The 23,206-nt window shown below is 39.5% G+C and overlaps 1 protein-coding gene across 1 annotated transcript in view; it reads left to right on the top strand.

Moving 5' to 3' along the window:
- Positions 1 to 20,572, top strand: part of ext1b (exostosin glycosyltransferase 1b) — a 113,863-nt gene extending 93,291 nt beyond the window's left edge. Inside the window, exons 7-11 of the mRNA XM_081377535.1 lie at positions 8,426 to 8,521; positions 12,173 to 12,262; positions 15,251 to 15,411; positions 16,392 to 16,563; positions 17,585 to 20,572. Coding sequence (XP_081233661.1) covers positions 8,426 to 8,521; positions 12,173 to 12,262; positions 15,251 to 15,411; positions 16,392 to 16,563; positions 17,585 to 17,770 — 705 coding nt within the window. The 3' untranslated portion in view covers positions 17,771 to 20,572. The remainder of the gene's footprint in view (positions 1 to 8,425; positions 8,522 to 12,172; positions 12,263 to 15,250; positions 15,412 to 16,391; positions 16,564 to 17,584) is intronic.
- The last annotated feature ends 2,634 nt before the right edge of the window (positions 20,573 to 23,206 follow it).

Raw genomic sequence — 23,206 nt, 5'->3', positions numbered from 1 at the left:
AGAATCGAAAATCCCAATCCTGAGCCCACAGAGCCCGAGGGCCGCAGTGCGCGCCACCCTCGGGTCCCGCCACTGCCGCCCTCCTCTGTCCCAGAGGTGCGGGATGACAGCACGCGCCGCCCACGGGCCTCGCTCCTCTCATCCCCCTCTGTCGCCAGACCCCTGCCAGAGCACGCCCCCGTGGGACGCGCGCCCTCCCCTGGCCTCCTCTGGCAGGACGCGGTTAATGACCGTGCCCCCGCACAGGGCCGCTATGCCACCCTCGCCGGTGCCGGTCATTCCGCCTCGCTGCCCCACCGACGGTACGTCTGTGGTTCGTATGACCCCGCTGGTGCACTTTCTGGAGGCCTGGCTAGAGCTTCCCAGACTGTCCCGCTGGGTCGCGAGAACCATCAGGCTCGGCTACGCGATTCAGTTCGCGCGATCTCCTCCCCGCTTCAGGGGAGTCCGCTTCACTATGGTCGGTGGCAATGCCCCTGTCATGAGAGCGGAGGTCGCCACCCTGCTGGCGAAGGGTGCGATCGAGATTGTCCCTCCAGCCGAAATGAAGTCCGGCTTCTACAGCCCTTACTTCATCGTACCCAAGAAGTCCGGTGGGTTACGGCCGATCCTCGACCTACGCGTCTTGAACCGCTCCCTTCACAGGCTGCCGTTCAAGATGCTAACGGCCAAACACATCCTCCAGTGTGTGCGGCCGCAGGATTGGTTTGCAGCGATCGACCTGAAGGACGCCTACTTCCATGTCTCCATTTTACCTCGACACAGACCGTTTCTACGGTTTGCTTTCGAGGGACAGGCATACCAGTACGCGGTTCTCCCTTTCGGACTAGCCCTGTCTCCTCGCGTCTTTACGAAGGTCGTCGAGGCAGCCCTTGTTCCCCTCCGGGAACACGGGGTTCGCATCCTGAACTATCTCGACGACTGGCTGATCCTAGCTCACTCTCGACACCAGGTTTGCGAACACAGGGACCTAGTGCTCCGGCACCTAGTTCGTCTGGGCCTTCGGGTCAACTGGGAGAAGAGCAAACTCTGCCCCGTGCAGAGGATCTCTTTTCTCGGTATGGAGATCGACTCGGTCGCCATGTGCGCGCAGCTTACGAGCGAGCGCGCGCAGTCACTGCTGACTTGTCTTCGTCAGTTCGAGGGCAAGAGTGCGGTTCCACTGAAACTTTTTCAGAGGCTCCTGGGGCATATGGCATCCGCAGCCGCAGTAACGCCGCTGGGATTGCTTCATATGAGACCGCTTCAGCTGTGGCTTCGCGATCGAGTCCCGAGGTGGGCATGGCAACACGGCACGCTCCAAGTCCCAGTGACTCCAGCCTGCCGTCAGACCTTCACCCCGTGGGCGAACCTCAATTTTCTACGGGCCGGAGTGCCCTTAGAACGAGTTTCCCGGCATGTTGTTGTATCAACAGATGCCTCCAACACGGGCTGGGGCGCCATGTGCAATGGTCATGCTGCCGCGGGCTCCTGGACAGGACCCCAGCGCCTTTGGCATGTCAATTGCCTCGAGTTGCTGGCTGTACGTCTCGCCCTGCACCGCTTCCGGGCGTTGCTCAGGGGTCAGCACGTACTAGTCCGATCAGACAATACCGCAACAGTAGCGTACATCAACCATCAAGGTGGTCTACGCTCCCGCCGTATGTCGCAACTCGCTCGCCACCTCCTCATATGGAGTCAGAAGCATCTGAGGTCGCTTCGAGCCATTTATATCCCGGGACACCTGAACCAGGCGGCCGACGAGCTGTCTCGAGTTCGGCCTCTCGCTGGAGAATGGCGACTCCATCCCCGGACGGTTCAGCTGATTTGGGATCAGTTCGGCGACGCACAGGTAGACCTGTTTGCCTCCCACGACTCGTCCCACTGCGACCTGTTTTATTCCCTGACCGAGGGCACGCTCGGCACGGATGCACTGGCGCACAGCTGGCCGCGGGGCCTACGCAAATATGCGTTTCCCCCAGTGAGCCTCCTTGCGCAGACCTTGCGCAAGATCAGGGAGGACGAGGAGCAGGTCACTTTGGTTGCCCCGTATTGGCCCAACCGGACCTGGTTCTCCGAACTAGTACTCCTCGCGACAGCACCTCCCTGGCCAATTCCTCTGAGGAAGGACCTCCTTTCTCAGGGACGGGGCACCTTATGGCACCCTCGTCCCGATCTTTGGAACCTCCATGTGTGGCTCCTGGACGGGACGAGGCAGGTTTGAGTACCCTACCACCTGCGGTGGTGGCTACCATCACTTCCGCTAGAGCATCGTCCACGAGACATGCCTATGCGTTGAAGTGGAACCTCTTCGTCAACTGGTGTTCTTCTAAACATCAAGAACCCTCGAAATGCCCCATCAGTGTCATGCTTTCCTTCCTGCAAGAAGGGTTGGAGCGAAGGCTGTCTCCCTCCACCCTGAAAGTGTATGTGGCCGCCATTGCCGCCCATCACGAAGCAGTCGATGGTAAGTCTCTGGGAAAGCACGACCTGATCGTCAGGTTCCTGAGGGGAGCCAGGAGACTAAATCCTCCTCGTCCTCCCCTCGTTCCCTCTTGGGACCTCTCAGTGGTTCTAACTGCCCTGCAGAGCGCTCCATTTGAGCCTTTGCAATCAGTGGAGCTTAAGTTCCTGTCAATGAAGACAGCGCTCCTGGTTGCATTGGCCTCCATCAAGAGGGTAGGGGACCTGCAGGCATTTTCGGTTGACGAAGCGTGCCTGGAATTCGGGCCGGCTGACTCTCACGTGATCCTGAGACCCCGGCTTGGATATGTGCCCAAGGTTCCTACCACACCCTTTCGAGACCAGGTAGTGAACCTGCAAGCGCTGCCCTTGGAGGAGGCAGACCCAGCCTTGGCACTGCTCTGTCCAGTACGAGCCCTCCGTGCTTATGTAGACAGAACGCGGTGTTTCAGGACCTCAGACCAGCTCTTTGTCTGTCATGGTGGGAAGCTGAAGGGAAAGGCTCTCTCAAAGCAAAGGTTATCACACTGGATAGTGGATACCATTGCGTTGGCATACCAGCAGCAAGGTCGTCCGTGCCCCCTTGGTGTGAAAGCCCACTCCACACGTAGTGTGGCTTCCTCTTGGGCTCTAGCGCATGGCGCTTCGCTAACAGACATTTGTAGAGCTGCAGGCTGGGCGACACCCAACACTTTCGCGAGATTTTATAATCTCCGAGTAGAGCCAGTTTCTTCTCATGTACTCGCTTCAACCAGCCGGTGCTAGATTCTGCTCAGGTGTCTTCGCTTGCTCGCCATTCCCCTCCACGGACGGGATACGTGCGATATTTTCCTCAGGTGAGTCTGATAAGCTCTGAGTTCCTCCAGCACTGCTTATGTCAACGCCTGAGTTATGCCAAAATTCCATACTCAGCTTTTGCGCTTGACTAGGTGCCACCATGTGCATGGTCCCCCCTCTGGGCGACCCCCACATGTGTATTCCGCTGTAAGTCTCTTTGTGAGCGTGTGTCTTTCCCTTGGCAAGCCACCTTGCCACCCCTGGGGTTTAAAATTCCACTTGCGGCTGGACACCTCAGTGATCTTCCATATGCAGCCTCTGGCCATATGTGTATTCTAAGTCCCCCCCATCAATGGCTGGGCATAATTGCATACTTCTCTCTGGAGATATGCTTCCCAGTGTACCTTGGTATCCCTGTGTTAAGTAGGACTCCTTCGTTCGTGCTAGTCTCACAACAGGGAGCTCAGACTTACGCAGGGCACTGGAAGACAGCCGAGGTGGCGTGATTAGACTGGAACCCCAATCGTCGTCATCCGACGTAACTCGGAGTGACCACGAAAGGGAACGTCTCGGTTACGGATGTAACCCTCGTTCCCTGAGTGGGAACGGAGACGTTACGTCTTCCTGCCACTTCCGCTGTACCGCTGAAAAACGCCTGGGGCCAGTCTCGGCTCCGAAGCGAAGGCATGTCTGCATTGTGCTCGCGTACTTCCTTATATACCCCCTGCGGCGGGCGGAGTTACGCTATGCAAATTCCGCAGACCCATGGCATTTCATTGCCATTGGCTCGTTTTCTAATACTCGAAGGTGATAGGCTTCTAAGCGAAACCCCAATCGTCGTCATCCGACGTAACGTCTCCGTTCCCACTCAGGGAACGAGGGTTACATCCGTAACCGAGACGTTTCTTTCCCTAATTTGTACTCTCTATACTCTTTCCTTACTCTCAGGGAACTGAGGTTACGTTAGTAGCCTAACCGAGTAGGCCTACGTTATTTCTTATTTTATTTTTTTGATTTTATTTTTTAATCAGGGCATTTGTTCGGTTGGGCAAGTAGGCTACAATTCTCTTTCACTTGTCCCTTAAAAAACACACGCACGTGTCCCGGACAACCGTTAATGTCGAAATTCTATTCAGATCAGTTAATTACCAAACAATCATAAAAGAAAGAAATATTATCTTACTGTCATCGTGAGGTGAAAATGAGGATCCACTCTGCCAGACTCTCGTGAAAGTGCTTATCTATAGCACGAAATTTATTTCTCGTACCATTTATTCGCCAAAAATAGTTTTTGCGTGCATATATGATACGCACTTTATGGCGTGTAGGCCTAATACGCACGTACTCCACACCCCTAATCCTACCCAAGGGGTTTGCAGTGTGTATCATTTACACGAAAAACAAACAAACAAAAAAAAAAACTATTTTTTTTTGGGCCTTATGGGGGGTCCCTTGATGCTTATGGGGGGTCCCGGACCCCCTCAGCCCCCCCTCAATTCGAACACTGCTCGCTAGTGAGAAACTTCAAGTAATTTAAGTTGTTAAACTATTTTACTGATAAAATCGTCAGAGCAGCGCTGACAACATGTTTCTTTGCGAGTGTGTGTGTCTGTACTGTAAGAGTGTGTGTGTGTGTGTGTGTGTTTTTGAGCTTTCCGTACATAAAATGTAATTTTGTGGCAAAAAACATTGTTTTTTTTTATCCTATTGTTTACTATATTTATGTGATCAGTGTCGCTGTGGGTTTTGGTTCTTCTGCTGTTGTCGGCTGTAAAGACCTTTAAATAACTGAAATCATTTGGCGAAGTGATATAGAGCTGTAATGCGTCAATCGTCAACCAATCAGAATCCAGCATTCAACAGCACTATAGTATAACAGTAAAAGAGTGCATGGAAAGATGTAACTAAACATTTAATATTTAACTGTTTTACGATATAAATGTGCCATGCTATCATCTTATCTTCTACATGATTACATGTTTTGCATTTTCCCCACATGCAAATAAGAGTAAATGTGTGCATATTTTAAAAATTAAATATTATTTGCAAATTGATAACTTCACAACTACATTTAGACCTTTTTTCATCCTTCCGTTTCTTTGTTCCCTTAAATCCCATTTAATCCTTTAATTATGTAATAAAAAAAAAGACTTTAAAAACTTTGGGTAAGACATGGTTACATCCTTGAATTATGACAGTGTTTATGTTTTAAACTAGAAAGCGCACTTAACCGGTGACTGATAGTTGAATCCCTCGAGGCTTCACTCAGAATCTGTCTACATGCTTCAGCAAAATCCATGAACACTGTCTGCGTTATCAAAAAATCCAGCCTTCAGGCTTTGTTTTGTTTCTAAGAGTTTAAGTAGTTTAATTATGTCTCTGATCTTATTATAGATTATGGAATGCTTAAAGTTTGAAGAGGCCTGATCCTCCTGCGTGTAATATCATTAGACAGTCCAGCTTTCCTGTCCTCTGTTCTGTGCTCGAGAGCGGCGTGAGTCTGCCATCGGGACTTAATGAATGAAAGATGTGGTTAAGTAAAAGGCTGGATGGATGTTTATATCACCAGCGCATTAAAACGAGTGCATTAATATAAATATAGTGCTTTTCCAGTTTAAGCAGCTCTTAAAGCAGCAATCCAGCCTGAGTCATTCCCAACGCATATCATATTATACAATTTATAATATAATGTAGATGTTACACTAATTTCAGTACAGATTTATAAAATGTATATAATATAATATAAATTATATATTATATTATAATAATTTTATATATAAAGTAATAAAATAAAAATTTAATTTTAATTTAAATATAATAAATGTTATATTAATTTCAATACATTTTAACAATTTATTTTAAATATATATATATTTAGCAAAGTTGCACTCGTTAGACAAAACTGCCACAGAAAAATAAAATAAGATTTAAATTTAATAAATGTTGTATTAATTTAAATGTTTTAATATTAGATATTTTTAAATTATTGTGGAAAGTTGCACTTGTTAACAACAAAAATTCCCACAGAAAAAATAAAATAAGATTAATAATAGGGCTGTCAAAAGATTAATCGTGATTAATCGCATCCAAAATAAAAGTTTGTGTTTAAACAATATATGTGTGTGTACTGTGTATAATTAAATTTGAATATATAAATACACACACATGCATGTATATATTTAAGAAAAATATGTAATTTATATCTAAAAAAATTATATTTATATATAATATAAATTATATATAAATATATACAGTGTATGTATGCAAATATTTCTTAAATATATACAAGCGTGTGTGTATTTATATATACAAAATAATTATACACAGTACACACACATATATTATGTAAACACAAACTTTTATTTTGGATGCGATTAATCGCGATTAATCTTTTGACAGCCCTAATTAATAATAATGTTATTTTTAGTGTAAAGTAATAAAATATGATTTTAATTTCAATTTAAGTGTAATAAATGTTGTTTTAATTTCAATAAAGTAATTTCAATTTTAAAAAAAAAATTATTATTATTGGTAAAGGTTTATAAGCCTAATGTTTTTATGTCATGATATAAAATCCTTATTAATATGCATTTAATTTTCTTGTGGATTTTCAGAACAAGCAGATTTTTGATAGTCTATCAGTTTTGTTGTACGTGTAAACACTTGATTTTAAATTCAATTTAATGTAATTGAAATATTTACATCAATACATTTTAATAATTTATTTCAATTGATATGTTAACTTTGTTAATTTTTATAGGGGAAACTTCATAAACCTGATCAGCAAGCCTCGATCTTTCTCTGTCATCGCCTTTGATTGCTTTTCTGTCGGCTTGTTCAGTTTGCGCACTCGTGTTCATGTTTTGATGTCAAACCTGATCACTTCAGCGTTTTAAATTCTCATTTATATTCATTTATTTTTCTTGTGGGCTTGTAGACGGAGCTGATTTTTGATAGTCTATCAGCGTTTGCTTGTGCATGTAAACTCACTAACTCTCGACTGAAAACCCCGAGTGTTGGGTTGAGTCCAAACACTCCAGCGCTCTTAATGAGTTATTTAACCCGACTCTGAGAAGCAACCGACTTCTAAATCACACACACACACTCTGAGAGGAAGAAGGGCCGCTCCGCATGAAACATTTATGAGTGTTAACGTAAAACCAGAGCCAGTCGCTTCAGCTGGAGGTGTAATCACTCAAACACACTTGAAAGTGACAAAACAAAATGAATGTAAAAACCTCACGGCTGTTAGAAGCTGTAAACTGAAACCGACACCGAATCCCTGTAACGCTGTCAGGTTTGGGACTAATGTGAAAACAAGATACATGATCATAAAATAAATGCGTTTGAACTGTCACATGTATGCTCTGTTTAAGTGTGGCTTTGTATGATTATGCATGACATGTAATATTATGTCTTGTGTTATTAGAAACATATAAGCTGAGATCAGATTGAATTAATGTGACTTCCTTCCCATGAGGCATCAGTAGGTGCGTTTCCATTACAGATTTGCGCAAAACTTTTGCGATTTATTTTTTTTTTATTTATTTTTTTTTTATAAATGTCGACAAAAAACTATTGCGAAATGACGGCGTTTCCATTAACTGATGTTATGCGACTAAAACTTAATTTTTTCCTCTCGCGATCAGTAAAATCATTCCAAAATGTAGGTTTATGTACTAATCCCAGCCACTGCACTAGCCATTATTATTAATGGAAGGAGACGTGTGTGTGTTTTCCAAGCATTAATGGTAAGGAACGACCCTTATTATACTGTGAGCGGCTCATATGAGGAGTTTCTGGGTGTTTCTCCCTCAGATCTGCGTCGAGGTCTTGATTGTGGCACCTCTATGAGGTGTAGAATCCAGTATTCCTGTAATTCTTTTTGTCTTTTATGAATTTAATAAAGAGCTCTGTCTCGTATTCTGTCCAAACACACCGCGTCATCTACGTCAGGTGACTGTAAATGTGCAAAAACTGTTTCCATTGCAGTTTTGCGAAATATTTCTTTTTCGAATTGCCTGAAAAACCTCCTCATGAGAGCGGAAAAACTTTATTGCGATAAATGGGAGTTTTTGCAAAAATTACGTGTTTCCATTGGGCGTATTTTCAATTCGCAATTTGAAGGGTAATGGAAACGCGGCTACTGATAGAAATGCATAACTTTTGTTTGCTGATCTCTCTTTCTTTCTGTTTTTTTTCTCAGATTATCGTGTTGTGGAATTGTGACAAGCCTTTGCCCGCCAAGCATCGATGGCCGGCCACTTCAGTGCCCATTATTGTCATCGAAGGAGAGAACAAGGTGAGAGAAAGTTTCTGTAGGGTTTTCTCTCATAGGTTTTCCATTTTATGATACTTAAATATGCGCATTTCCTTTTTGCACGTTAAAGCTGAAAAATTACCATTTTCTCATTATTAGATGTGCCACATTAAAATTCTAAAAATATAATCAAAAATGAATGAAACTTTGCAAATGCAGGGGTCAATACAATTTTTAATACAATTTTTAATACAACACAAGTAATTAACACTTTTATTCATCAAGAACACAGTAAATTGATCTAAAGTGACAGCAAAGACACTTATAATGCTCTATTTCTACTCAAACTTTCTGTTCATCAGAGAATCCTGAAAAATAAAATCCATCACTTTTTCCACAAAAAAATAAACAGCACAACTGTTCAACTCGGATAATAATCATAAATGTTTCTTGAGCATCAAATCATCATATTAGAGTGATTTCTGAAGGATCATGTGACACTGAAGACTGGAGTAATGATGCTGAACATTCAGCTTTGGAATGAAACCGTATATTACAGTAAACACAACGCTGCATCTCTAGCTTGTCTGTGTGACTGTGTGTGTGTGTGTGTGTGTGTGTGTGTGTGTGTGTGTGTGTGTGTGTGGTCTAGGCTAAAGCTGAGGAACAGAGAGGGACTGTGAGTGTTGTTTCCCAGTGTTTGGAGTGGAGAGAGGGATTAGTTTTCCTCTGGCTGAGGGAAGAGCGCAGTGAAGTAGTGCCAGTCAGCCTGTGGTGTGTATGGCTTGTGGCTCGCTTGTTTGCTGTGTGTGTGTGTGTGTGTGTGTGTGTGTGTGTGTGTGTGTGTGTGTGTGTGTTCCCACCCAGACTGGTTGACGAGGAGACAGCTCTTTTAAGCCGTGATTGACAGCCTGGTCCCACACCGCACTGAAGTGTAGCTTTGGGCATTTTCCTTTTTAAACACTCGCGTTCTTCCCGAATCTTGAGGTCCTGCAGAGAAAACTGAGCCTCTCCGTCTCTCTCTCTGCGGTCCGACTGCCTTTCATTACACAACAGCATCAGCTACACACTGAGATGTGCTTTAGTTTCTGGATGAAGTGGAACAGTCTAATACAGGATGGGACTTGATGAATAGCCATCTGGGATTTGATTGGATTGTGAAGTTATCACAAATAAATTTTGTGAAGATTAAATATTAAAGTTTAGTTATGTCAACACAAAATTTGGTGCAATGAGGATATTTTAAATATATACACACACACACACACACACACACACACAATCATATTTTCTTTTTAATTTTGCACAATAAATGTATATATGTATATGAAGAGTTCAGATGCAAAAGCCTCTAAGTGCCATCTGAAAATTTCTCATCTGAAATTGAAAAAAATTATTTATCAAGCTCATATATTTAAGTTCAATAATTTCACTTAAATGACAATGAATAGATAGTTAATTGTCATTTAAGTGAAATTACTGAAGTGAAACTTAAGTGAAACTTAAATATACGAGCTTGATAAAAATGATCATTCTAGAAGAAAATTTCAGATGGCACTTAGAGGCTTTTGCATCTGAACTCTTCATTTATATATATATATATTATTGTGCAAAAAAAAAAAATATATATATATGTGTGTCTGTGTGTAAATCTACATTTGGATTTTTTTGTTTTTAAGTGAGTCTTAGTTTTAATTTTAATAGTGATGCACAGAAATATTTTTTATTTACTGAAACCAAAATTAACATTTTCATTTCAAACCAAAACCAAAACTGTTAGTAATCAGATGTGTGTAATTATACTCTGCTGCTCTCAGATGATAGATTACACTCGTCGTAATGAAGTCCTCTTAATATTTCAGCCAAACAAACTTCCTTTAAAGTCGGCATGAAACAGAAGTTGCGATAGTCTTTTCTGTTGTCTATCCGAGTGAAACGCTTCTGGAACAAGAACAAATGTGGGCGGGGCTTGATTTTGTCTGTGGGGAATTGATTGGATGGTTGTGGTTCGTTATTGGCTGATCTCACGTGATTGACAGGTTGCCCCGCCCTCGTCATCAGAGAAGAGAAGAGATGAGGGGAAGTTATTCTGATTCAAGATTACCAGGAACGTGATATAAAAAAATGATGTGCATGGATAATTCATTTATAATAAATACTGCAATAACTGCAAACACTGTTACACTCTCTCTCTCTCTCTCTCTCTCTCTCTCTCTCTCTCTCTCTCTCTCTCTCTCTCTCTCTCTCTCTCTCTCTCCTATCTCTCTCTCCTATCTCCTATCTCCTATCTCTCTCTCTCTCTCTCTCTCTCTCTCTCTCTCTCTCTCTCTCTCTCTCTCTCTCTCTCTCTCTCTCTCTGGCGTGAGATTTGTGAGATTGTGAGATTTCCTGTGTTAGATTTAATCGGGTCTTCCTCATCTTTCACCTTCATATAGTGGTGCTGGCTTTCTAGAAGTGCAGATAGTATGTGGAGTTTCCTGCAGCACTGCCGTCTGTGTGTGTGACAAGTGTGTGAGTGTGTGTGTTATTTCCAGTTTGCTTGTGCTTTAACCCAGTCCTCTTTCGGTGCGTTTATGACTCCGACACTGTTTTGACATTTTGTGCCGTTGAGGCTCGATTCGCCTGTGTGTGTTTTGACAAAAGTTGAAATAGTGTTTGCATGTGTGTTTGTTTGCTTGTGTGTGTGTGTCTGTGTGTCTGTGTGTGTGGCCTGTTGTTGTGTGTGTCTGTGACAGGACTGTAATGCATGTGGTCTGCTTATTGTAGGTCTCATATTGTAAATTTCCTCCTCTTATTAGTGCCCAACTAGCCTGGTTAAAACCAGACCCTTCTCAGCTGAAACTGAGTGTAGGGTCTGGAGAAGCTATGTAGACGAATCATTTCCAAAGGGGCGTCACCAACCGACGTAGCTCAGCTTGATTGACAGGTGATCTGACCAATCATACTTCGCCATCCGCCATTTTGTCCGACAAAGCATTTAGGAGAGTAAATTAACAGGAGGATTTGAACTTGAAGAGACTTTGTTTAATATGTTTAATATCAAACGTAACCGAAAAGTAGCCTGCTCTGTCCTGTCTGCCAGCGTGTTGTCAGTCTCCTCTCTGCTCCGCAATGTATTTTTCACTGCGTGAGAACTCCTTCAGCGTCGCTGCGCTGTCGTCATCATGTAAATCCCTCCCCAAACGTTTCTGATTGGTGCCGCGATTTCGGCGGCACAGAAATGAGTTTGAATGGGCTCTTCTCCAGACTATCCTGGAGAGAGAATTAAAATTCACCGGAAGTAGTCTGGGTTTTCCCAGGCTAGTGCCCAACCACACACGCACAATAACCAGATATGTGGACTTTAATCCAAACAAGAAAAGAAACATAAAAATGTGCATTTTTCCCTCTTTAAATGCCCATTACACCAAGATATAGAACTAAAAACCATTGTAAATGTAAAGGAGTAGCAGTTCCCACTTGAATGAGTGATTAAAAACATTGTCAGCCAATCAGAATCCAAGAGCTCGAGCATTTAAAGTGACAGACGACAAAACTGCAGCGCTTCTAATAAACAGAGCGATGTCGTCTGCTGGTGAGACGCTGACGTGTGAACAGGCTTTAATGCTGTATCATAGATCTGATCTGTGTGTGTGTGTGTGTGTGTGTGTGTGTGTGTGTGTGTGTGTGTGTGTGTGTGTGTGTTTTCTGCAGGTCATGAGCAGCCGGTTCCAGCCGTACGACAGCATCATCAGCGACGCAGTGTTCAGTCTGGACGAGGACACAGTGTTGTCCACCACTGAGGTACACACACATTTTATTTTCTCTTTCTCTTCATGGGTGTGAACATGGTCTTTATTTCTATTCATGGTGTGAATGTCGTCTTCCTTCTTGCCAGTCTTCGGCACGAGGTCCGTGATGGTTTATGTCAGGACTGTCAAAGTTATTGTGTGTGATTTAGTGACATATTTAATGCATCTCTATTAGTTAATAATATTGTTAATAAAATTTTTTTTTTTTTTTGGGGGGGGGGGGAACATCAGAGCTGATTAAAATCTATTAACATTTATTTATGAATTTATTTATTTAAGGTGACTGAAACTCAGCAGCTTGAGCCTCTTTTTTATTAGGATTTTATTTATTTTTTCTTGGCTGTTGTTTTTATTTTATTTTTAATAAATTAAACCCAGATGGTTGATTTTAAAAAAAGTGAAGTCAATTAAAAAAAAAATATGGTCGAACTTAATTATCATCAATATATAGTGTGTGTTTGAGAGAGAGAGAGAGAGAGAGAGAGAGAGAGAGAGAGAGAGAGAGAGAGAGTGTGTGTGTGTGTGTGTGTGTGTGTGTGTGTGTGTGTGTGTAATGCATCAATATCCATACTGTATACATTGATAAAAATTAAGTTTGATCCTACAAGAGTACTTGTATTTGTATATTTATGTATACGTTTACTATTAATAATCTCACGCATCAGTTGATATAGCCAATCATAACAGAGGTCATTTACATATAACAGTTTGATAAGTACAGTAGCCAGATCGGCTTGTTTTCGGAGTTTTAGAGGACGAGAGAGCGTTTTCCCTGAGTTAAATCAGCATCTCTTACAGTGAACACTAGTGTAGATGTCGGATCAGAACCCTCTTATCGCTGTTCTGGGATTAAACACACAACCTTTCAGATCTGGAGACCACTGCACTTCTCCACCCATAATCATCTCAGCTCGACCTCTTCATCCCTCATTCCTCTTCTCCGCTTCGTTCTGTCCGTTCCTCATCAGAGTCAGCTGAAGTCCAGCGCCTAAACCTGTCTTCCTTTAATCATGCGTTATCTCGACCACACTGCAGGAAAACTCCATTTACTCTCTCTCTTTCTTTCTTCCTTTCTTTCTTCATCCCCGTTTATAAAGCAGGAGCCGCACATGTCCTGCCGGTGGAGTTGCGCTGTATAATCTCAGTGTGTGTGTGTGTGTGTTTCAGTTCTGCTGACTTCAGATCTGCCGCTCACACTATTGATGTGTTTCAGTAATTGTGTGTTTAAATGCTTTGATCTCAGAAAAAGGAGGGCATCTTCTCAGCCTCAGCTTTGAAAGCGTGGATCTTTGTGTCTGGCTTTTGTCATGAGAAAGCTTTCATTCTTTATTCGTTCCTTCCCTTTGCGTCCTGTAACAAATCCTTCCCTCGCAGGTCCAGAATCCCTAAAATTATACTTTATAAAAAAAATAAAAAAAAATAAATAAATAAAAATTATATATATATATATATATATATATATATATATATATATATATATATATATATATATATATATATATATATATATAATTTTTTATTTTATTTTTTTTGTCCAGAAAGCTTATTTTATTTTGATGTTTTTTTCTATTTTTTAATGCAGATGTTTCGAGATTTTTTGTTATTATTTATTTTATTTACCTTTAAATTACTTGATTTAATCAATAAGTTATAAATAAATTTTAATTTTGTAATTTAAGCACATTACTCACATTTCAAATTAAATTCAAAATAACTCACAATTTCATGCCTAAACCTTTTAATTCAGCTCAAAATATCTTACATTGGGTGTCTTTGCTGACCTCTTGTAGGAGTAAAATAAATAAATAATATGATATTTCTTGACTCTAGATGGCGCTATAGCTCTATATGGAGCAAATGAGCTGTTCCACTGGGTCCTAAAGTCAGTTTCACTTCAGTATGCATTCAGATATACATGTAGACATTATAAGAATAATTTTTTTAGTATGAATTCTGAGCATTTTTAGGTTTTTCTGTGTGTACTGAAGCATCCCTCGCATTCCATTCATTCCTATGGGGTCAAATTGACCCGTGAGGGAAGGATTTGTTACTTTTTAAAATTTCAACCACAAAACTCCTCGAATCCATCTAAAACATTTTTTTTGTGTGTGTGTATTCGTGATTCAAGTGCGACAAAAGTCCTAGGGGTCTTGTACCCCTCTGATGAACACTCAATAAAAAAATAAAAAAAATTCCAGGTCAAAATGACCCAAGCGAAGGATGACTCTGTGTCCTAAATAGACGCGAAACAAAGTTTTTCCAGCGAAAAATAATTTGTCTGTCCACACTAGACGCGATGCGACTGCGAGATGCGTCAAAATCAGTCAAAACCCACAGCCAATCAGAACGGCGTGTGGGCGGAGTCAGTCAATCAGAACAGTGTGTGGGCAGAGTCAGCCAATCAGAACAGTGTGTGGGCGGAGTCTCGCTGCGAGTGCACAGAACCAGAGAGTAATCTTGACGACACTCGCAAGAAAATCGATAAGTCGCTACATAATCAAATTCACAAATATTAAACATTATTAAAACTACATAGGCTGAGTTACTAAAACAATCTTTGTCAAAGAATACACTTGTTTGTTCACAGTTTGAACGTTCGTGTTTCCATTTGTTTAATTTGAAGATCTGAGGTGAATTATCCAGTGTTGCTTTTACAGCCTCAAAGCTGGAGCACTAATGATATTCAGAGTCACATGACACGCTTTTAACATTAAATAAAGCTCATAAACAGTACCTGAGATCATCATCGCCACACTTTGTGTTTGTTGTTCCAGCGTGACGTCGCAGAAAAATAGAAACCGTTTCTAAAGTAGAATCGTCGCGTGTCGCCGTCGCGACAAACACTGATTAACATGGAACATATATGCTTTTTATCGCGCGTCGTGTGTAGTTAGGACGCGGTGTGAGGGTTAACGCTTTATATCTTTATAGCGCTGGTTTGGCGAGCGGCTTCTAACTCGAGCTCGACGTTGTCTTGCAGGTGGACTTCGCCTTCACGGTGTGGCAGAGTTTCCCTGAGAGGATTGTGGGATATCCGGCCCGAAGTCATTTCTGGGACAATAATAAGGAGCGCTGGGGTTACACCTCCAAATGGACCAATGATTATTCCATGGTTCTCACCGGAGCTGCCATTTACCACAGGTACTGTGTGTAGAAACTGAAGGAATGAGGCCAGCGCCTCCAGCTTCAGGACTGTTATGTGCAAATGAGTTGATTGACACAGTTTCTGCTGCCGAAAGATCAACCATTCAAGAGTTTGGGTTTTTTTTGGCTGAAAAAAGACTTTTATTCATCAAAGATGCATTAAATTCATCAGAAGTTACAGTTAAACCTGATAAATGCTGCTCTTTTCAACATTCTATTCATCTAAGTATCCTGAAAAATAAAATGCATCCCTATTTTCCATAAAAATATGAACCGTTTTTTTATTTCAATTCACAGAAACATTGAAATAGTTTTAGCACACTACCTGCCACCACAAATGAAGAATAATAGTAAGCTAAAAACCTGTTGCAAGAACACTTTAGTATTACAGAGGGCATTAAAAATATTGATTAAATATCCATTGATTAAAAGTCTGATATTGGGATTTCTGCAGTTAAGTGAAAAATCAATATCTATTAACAAACTGTGTTCATTGTCCTATTGAGCTTTTGCATGAATGATGTGATTGTCTCCGCCTGTTCTTGACAATGTCCATATGTGACCCTGGACCACAAAACCGGTCACATGGGTCAATTTTTTTAAATTGAGATGTATACATCATCTGAAAGCTGAATAAATCATATAAAATATTTGGCCGAGATACAACTATTGTAAATCTGGAATCTGAGGATGCAAAAAAATCGAAACATTGAGAAAATCTCCTTTAAAGTTGTTCATTTATGTTGGCGATTGTGCTGCATTCACTCACAGAAATACATGTTTTATATATTTACGGTAGGATATTTACTAAATATCTTCATGGAACATGATCTTTACTTAATATCCTCATGATTTTTGGCATAAAAGAAAAATCGATAATATTGACCCGTACAATGTATAGTTGGCTATTGCCTCAAATAAACCCATGCGACTCGTGACACACATATTATATATATTTATAATGTTATATCTTCCAGATATTACCACTTCCTGTACACGCACCTCCTGCCCACGAGCCTGAAGAGCATGGTGGACCAGCTGGCCAACTGTGAGGATCTCCTCATGAACTTCCTCGTGTCCGCCGTCTCCAAGCTGCCGCCCATCAAGGTCACTCAGAAGAAGCAGTACAAGGAGACCATGATGGGTCAGGTGAGCGGGGGGTGACGCTAGACGTCTTTTTGTTCAGTGTGTGTGTGTGTGTGTGTTCCAAACGAACACTGTTTTAACAAACGTGTAGAACTTCTCTGTGAGCAACTCAGAGTTTCTCCTCTAGAATGGACAATATTAATTATAAACATATACTTTGAAAAATATCGAAGGACACAGAGTGAGTGAGTGAGTGAGTGAGTGAGTGAGTGAGTGAGCCGATGCCGGGTGAGTAAGAATAAGGTGTTTGCGTATCGGTCAAAAATGACCACTTTTTTTTTTTGTAATATATATTTAATTCGATTAATATTTTGGATTTTTAGGGATTTTTATGGTATTAAATTATATTTATCCAGCAGTTATAATCCTTTTTTTTTTTCACTTTTTGTGCATAGACCTGAAAACGAAATGTAAAACAAAAAGAAAAGTGAACCTGAAAAAAGTTATAAAATGTTACATTTAGTGCTGTGAAAAATAGTTTCCAAAACACTTTTACTCTAAAACTATGAGAAAATCAATAGTTTTCTATGTACAAAAGATTCTATTTCAAATAAATGCTGTTCTTTTGAACTTTCTATTCATCAAAGAATCCTGGAAAAAAAATTACAATGTTTTCAACACTGATAATAATCATAAATATTTCTTGATCATCAAATCCTCATATTAGAGTGATTTCTGAAGGATCATGTGACACTGAAGACTGGAGTAATGATGCTGAACATTCAGCTTTGATCACAGGATATAAATTACACTTTACTATATATTCACATAGAAAACAGCTTTTTTAATTGCAATTATATTTTACAATTTTGCTGTATTTTTTATCAAATAAATGCAGCCTTGGTGAGCATAAAGGGATCTTTAGTAGTGTATATGTTACATTGAAAACACTTGTTTTAAATTGTCAACAATATTACTGTTTTCTTTAGTATTTTTAATCAAATGAATGCATCCTTGGTGAGCAGAAGAAACTTCTTTTCAAAAAAACAGTAAAAATCTAACGTCGTGTCTCTGTTCCCCTCAGTCATCTCGAGCCTCGCGCTGGGCCGACCCGGACCACTTCGCCCAGCGCCAGACCTGCATGAACAAGTTCGCCAGCTGGTTTGGCGGCATGCCTCTGGTCCACTCCCAAATGAGACTGGACCCGGTTCTGTTCAAGGACCAGGTCTCCATCCTCCGCAAGAAATACAGGGAGATCGAGCGGCTCTGACCCGACTGGCGGCCCTCGATGGACATTCACCAGGGGGCCGCGAGAGACTCTCAGGAGCCCACGGGGCCGCTTCCCCTTCAGCACACACTGCGGGACGACACACACACCTGACACGCTTTAACTCTTGGGGAGGGTTTGGTTTCAGGGGTGACGAACTGATCTTTCCCAGCACACGAGCGACGACAGGAGGGATGCATCATCGCGTTAGCACTTCCCAACCACAACACATCTTCTCCCAATCCGTTTCTTTTCCCAGGGTTTGAGGAAATGAGCCGGGATTGTGTGCGAGTGAGCTTTACTGACACGTTTTTGAGGTGTTGCACTGCAAAAAACAGTCACTTTACAGTACAAATGTCTAAAAGTTCTTAAATCAAGATGCATTTACTTGAGAAGCAACATGACTTAAAATAGTAAGTAAACATGTTTTGAGTTTGTGCTTAAAACAAGAACAAATATCTGTGTGTGCAGTCAGAAAAATAATCTTTATTCACAGGGAAAACAGGATGATTTTTCTGACTCCATTGACACATATTTGTCTTGTTTTAAGCACAGACTCACTCCATTTAGATTTTTTTTACTTGTTATTTTAAGTCATGTTGCTTCTCAAGTAAATTTGAGTTTGTGCTTAAAACAAAAATCAGAAAAATCATAATTTTCCCTGTGAATGAAGATTTATTTTCCTGACTGTACTGACAGATATTTGTTCTTGTTTCAAGCACAAACTCACTTCATTTTCACGATTAGCTTTTTTAACTTAATATCTCATGTTGCTTCTCAAATAAATGATCTTGATTTAAGAGCGTTTCGATATTTTAAATGAAAAGCGAGACAAAAAGAATAATTTTTTCTGCAGTGTAGAGGCTTTTTAATTTTCTTCATATCGGTTTCATATCGATTCAGAGCAGGTGAAAAGCTCGTGAACGCAGACGTGTGCATAAAAAGGTCGGATCCCCGTTATCAGCGGCAGAACCACGGCTCAAACCCTGCAGTATTTCAGTGCTTTTATTTTTTAAAAACCGTGCCAAGACTAATGAGTTTCCTTAAGTGGCTTGTCAAACCCTCCCTATCTAATTAATGAATGCAAATCCACCTTAAAATGCATTTTTTATCATATTAATTAGAATTCCCCGAATCCTCCCAGCCAGACTTTGGGAAAAGCGTTGGTCATAGTAAATGAGTGTGGAAACAAAGGCAGAGCTTACAGTGCACAACACCATCTGTTCACCGGAGGAACTTTCAGACAGGTCTGCATCGTAAGGACTTAAGTGAGACGTCTCTCGCCTCCTTTATCTTCCCTGTCCCTGTGAAAAATGAGCTGTCCGTCAAAGTTCAACGGCTCCGCCTCGTTCCGCGTGTAAAACTCAAACGGACGCCGGCTAATTTACGCCCCCTGCGAAGTGACACGCATCCTGGTTTCTTCCCGTCGAGGGAACGTGTGTTTGCGGAGAGCGTGTCGCAGGATCTTGAATGTCTGATGACTTGAAGGAGAGCTGAGCTTTAGTGGCCTTTAGTGAAGGTGACTGGACTTAAGATGTGCCAGCTGTGAGCCAAAGCCTTTTCCTTTTCCTCTTTCCCTTCACATCGCACTTCATCAGGAATTCGGTTGACGCTGATATATTCGCACACTACGTCATTCATACGCATATCTGACACTGAATGTTGTTTAGGAGCCCAAGTTGTTTTGCGTTGTATTTTAATAAGCTTTTTTATTTCTTTTTTTTTACATTGAATCGTGATTTAAAAACCTGAGAAATCTGCAGTAATTCGGCTTTATCCGACCCGGATGAACGTCCTAACTGTGGCCTGAAAATGCCATTTTAAAGTGTTTCGTCCATCTTGACATTGGCGTTGTTTAGGTGCTCGCTTGAATCTTGTTATACAAGTATGTGAAAGCTTCTAATATAATTGCCCTCTTTAACGGTTGCATTCGTGATTAGTTTTAACACAAATGGCCCACATCTGGTTGACTTTTAAGTTCAGAAAACCAATTTTAAAAAATGATTGTTATAATGCCATATCACAGAATCAACGTCAGTTTCATGCATCAGCGTGACTTATCGCTGTACACACAGCTGGGTCTACATGATTATATACGCGTGAGATGGTTTTGATTGACATGTGCATCCCGTCAGGGCTTGAGATCCGCCAGATCCGCTCGTCCACACACTGATAGGTGTCCGCGTTGATGCCAGTGTTGTTTTAATCACCCAGCTTAACGTGACAAAGCCATTCATTTGCAATCGGCCGGTTGAATGCTGCTGCTAAACTACACACACGCAAGATCACCAAAGAATCTTGGCAAATTAAAACTCATGCAATTAACTGTTATGTTGCTTTAGCGAAGTAATGTTTGTCTGCATCGTTTAGTCAGGATCACACTGTCTGGTAAATTTGCATACTAACTTTAACCTTACGTTCTGTGATTAGCAATAAGCAATATGGACTCATGCTCAACAACGTCACCGATCTCTCCCTGATTGTGCCTTTTGATTCCAGTGAACTGAGTTCGCGACCCCTGACCCGGTCCTCCGGAGAGCGTTCGACACTAATAAGGATTGGACGGCGTTGCTCACGTTAGGCTGTTAACCAGACTTGCATGACCACTTTAGACTATTTATGAGTAAATACTGGTTTGTTTTGGGTTATTTCTGTTCAGATTTCTTTGTTTTGCTCCCTCCTGTCCTGACCCGTCATCCCAGTAATTAACAGATGACTTTTTATAGAGGTAATAAAGAAATTGCAGAATGCCAATTTTGTATGAATGATTTATAAGAAAATGAATAAAGTCATATTTGATGCTATAACGATGTGTGTCGTGTTTCTGGGGAGTGGAAATAATGTGGAGGTACACTGGTAGAAAAAAAATCATTATCATAATCAAATCATAATATCGCTGAATCAACCTGAGAATTTTAATTTAGAAATAACTCAAGGTTATAATTTCAGGTCACCACTTTTTACTGTGTGTATCGAACCGTTCATGATGGAATTCAGCACTATTCAATGTAAAAAAAAATCTCATATTGTGATTTTTGAGGCTGCTTTAATATCTAATACTGAAATCAGACTGTACTTTTGACTTATAAAAAAATCATAAAAGATAAAAAAATCATTATTATCATAATCTGCTTTAATATCTAATACTGAAATCAGACTGTACTTTTGACTTATCAAAAAATCATAAAAGATAAAAAAATCATTATTATCATAATCTGCTTTAATATCTAATACTGAAATCAGACTGTACTTTTGACTTATCAAAAAATCATAAAAGATAAAAAAATCATTATTATCATAATCTGCTTTAATATCTAATACTGAAATCAGACCGTACTTTTGACTTATAAAAAAATCATAAAAGATAAAAAATCATTATCATAATCTGCTTTAATATCTAATACTGAAATCAGACTGTACTTTTGACTTATCAAAAAATCATAAAAGATAAAAAAATCATTATTATCATAATCTGCTTTAATATCTAATACTGAAATCAGACCGTACTTTTGACTTATCAAAAATAAAAAAATCATAAAAAATAAAAAAATCATTATCATATCCTGCACACCAATTAATCCATTTTAAGTTTGTGCAGAAATTGTACCTTTCCCCATACAGACGTTTCAAAATGAAGCTTATAGATACCCCAAATTGTGAAAAATGTGATTTGAATACGGTTGGCACTTGCATATCTTCTGGGACTGCCCAGATGTCTCTAACCTTTGGTCTCAAGTGGCAGCTTTTCTTGAAGATATATTAGAGTTTCCAATTCCTAAACGGCTTACTTTATTTTTATTTAATGATGACTCATCACTTATTATTGGTACTAAATTGGCTTCTAAGAAAATGATATTTGCAGGTTTAACTGCTGCAAAAAAGACCATAATTCATTCTTGGTTTTCTTCTGGATCCCCATCAATAAAAGAATGGTATAATTACTTCAGAGATATTGTTCTTATAGAAAGATCACTGGCTGTCATTCATAAAGCACGAAGTTCAACTTTGGATGTTTGGAACAAAGTTATTGTCGCTCTTTTGAAACCACCTGTTTTTCCTCAGGTTTAATGCATAATTTAAATGGGTCTTAACAATGCCACAAATTGCATTGCATCTTATTTATTTTGCATCTATTAGTATTATTATTTATTTTTCAAGGCTTTGGCAACTGTAAATAGTTTTAATTTTGATGTTTATATACTTGATGTATAATAACATAAAATGTATATATCCTATGGTAGTGAAATAAAAAGATAATCACAAAAAAAAAATCATTATCATAATCTGCTTTATTATCTAATACTGAAATCAGACCGTACTTTTGATTTATCAAAAAACCATAAAAGATAAAAAAATCATTATTATCATAATCTGCTTTATTATCTAATACTGAAATCAGACCGTACTTTTGATTTATCAAAAAATCATAAAAGATAAAAAAATCATTATTATCATAATCTGCTTTAATATCTAATACTGAAATCAGACCGTACTTTTGACTTATCAAAAATAAAAAAATCATAAAAGATAAAAAAAAATCATTATCATAATCTGTTTTAATATCTAATACTGAAATCAGACTGTACTTTTGACTTATCAAAAAAAATCATAAAATCATAAAAAAATAAAAAATCATAAAATCATAAAAGATAAAAAAATCATTATAATCTGCTTTAATATCTAATACTGAAATCAGACTGTACTTTTGACTTATCAAAAAATCATAAAAGATAAAAAAATCATTATTATCATAATCTGCTTTAATATCTAATACTGAAATCAGACTGTACTTTTGACTTATCAAAAAATCATAAAAGATAAAAAAATCATTATTATCATAATCTGCTTTAATATCTAATACTGAAATCAGACCGTACTTTTGACTTATAAAAAAATCATAAAAGATAAAAAAATCATTATTATCATAATCTGCTTTAATATCTAATACTGAAATCAGACTGTACTTTTGACTTATAAAAAATAAAAAAATCATTATCATAATCTGCTTTAATATCTAATACTGAAATCAGACCGTACTTTTGACTTATCAAAAATAAAAAAATCATTATCATAATCTGCTTTAATATCTAATACTGAAATCAGACTGTACTTTTGACTTATCAAAAATCATAAAAGATAAAAAAATCATTATTATCATAATCTGCTTTAATATCTAATACTGAAATCAGACTGTACTTTTGACTTATAAAAAAATCATAAAAGATAAAAAAATCATTATTATCATAATCTGCTTTAATATCTAATACTGAAATCAGACTGTACTTTTGACTTATAAAAAATAAAAAAATCATTATCATAATCTGCTTTAATATCTAATACTGAAATCAGACCGTACTTTTGACTTATCAAAAATAAAAAAATCATTATCATAATCTGCTTTAATATCTAATACTGAAATCAGACTGTACTTTTGACTTA

This window comes from Scardinius erythrophthalmus (assembly GCF_964197995.2).
Source record: "Scardinius erythrophthalmus genome assembly, chromosome: 10".
NCBI lineage: Eukaryota > Metazoa > Chordata > Actinopteri > Cypriniformes > Leuciscidae > Scardinius > Scardinius erythrophthalmus.
This window is presented reverse-complemented; position numbering and strand designations above follow the sequence as displayed.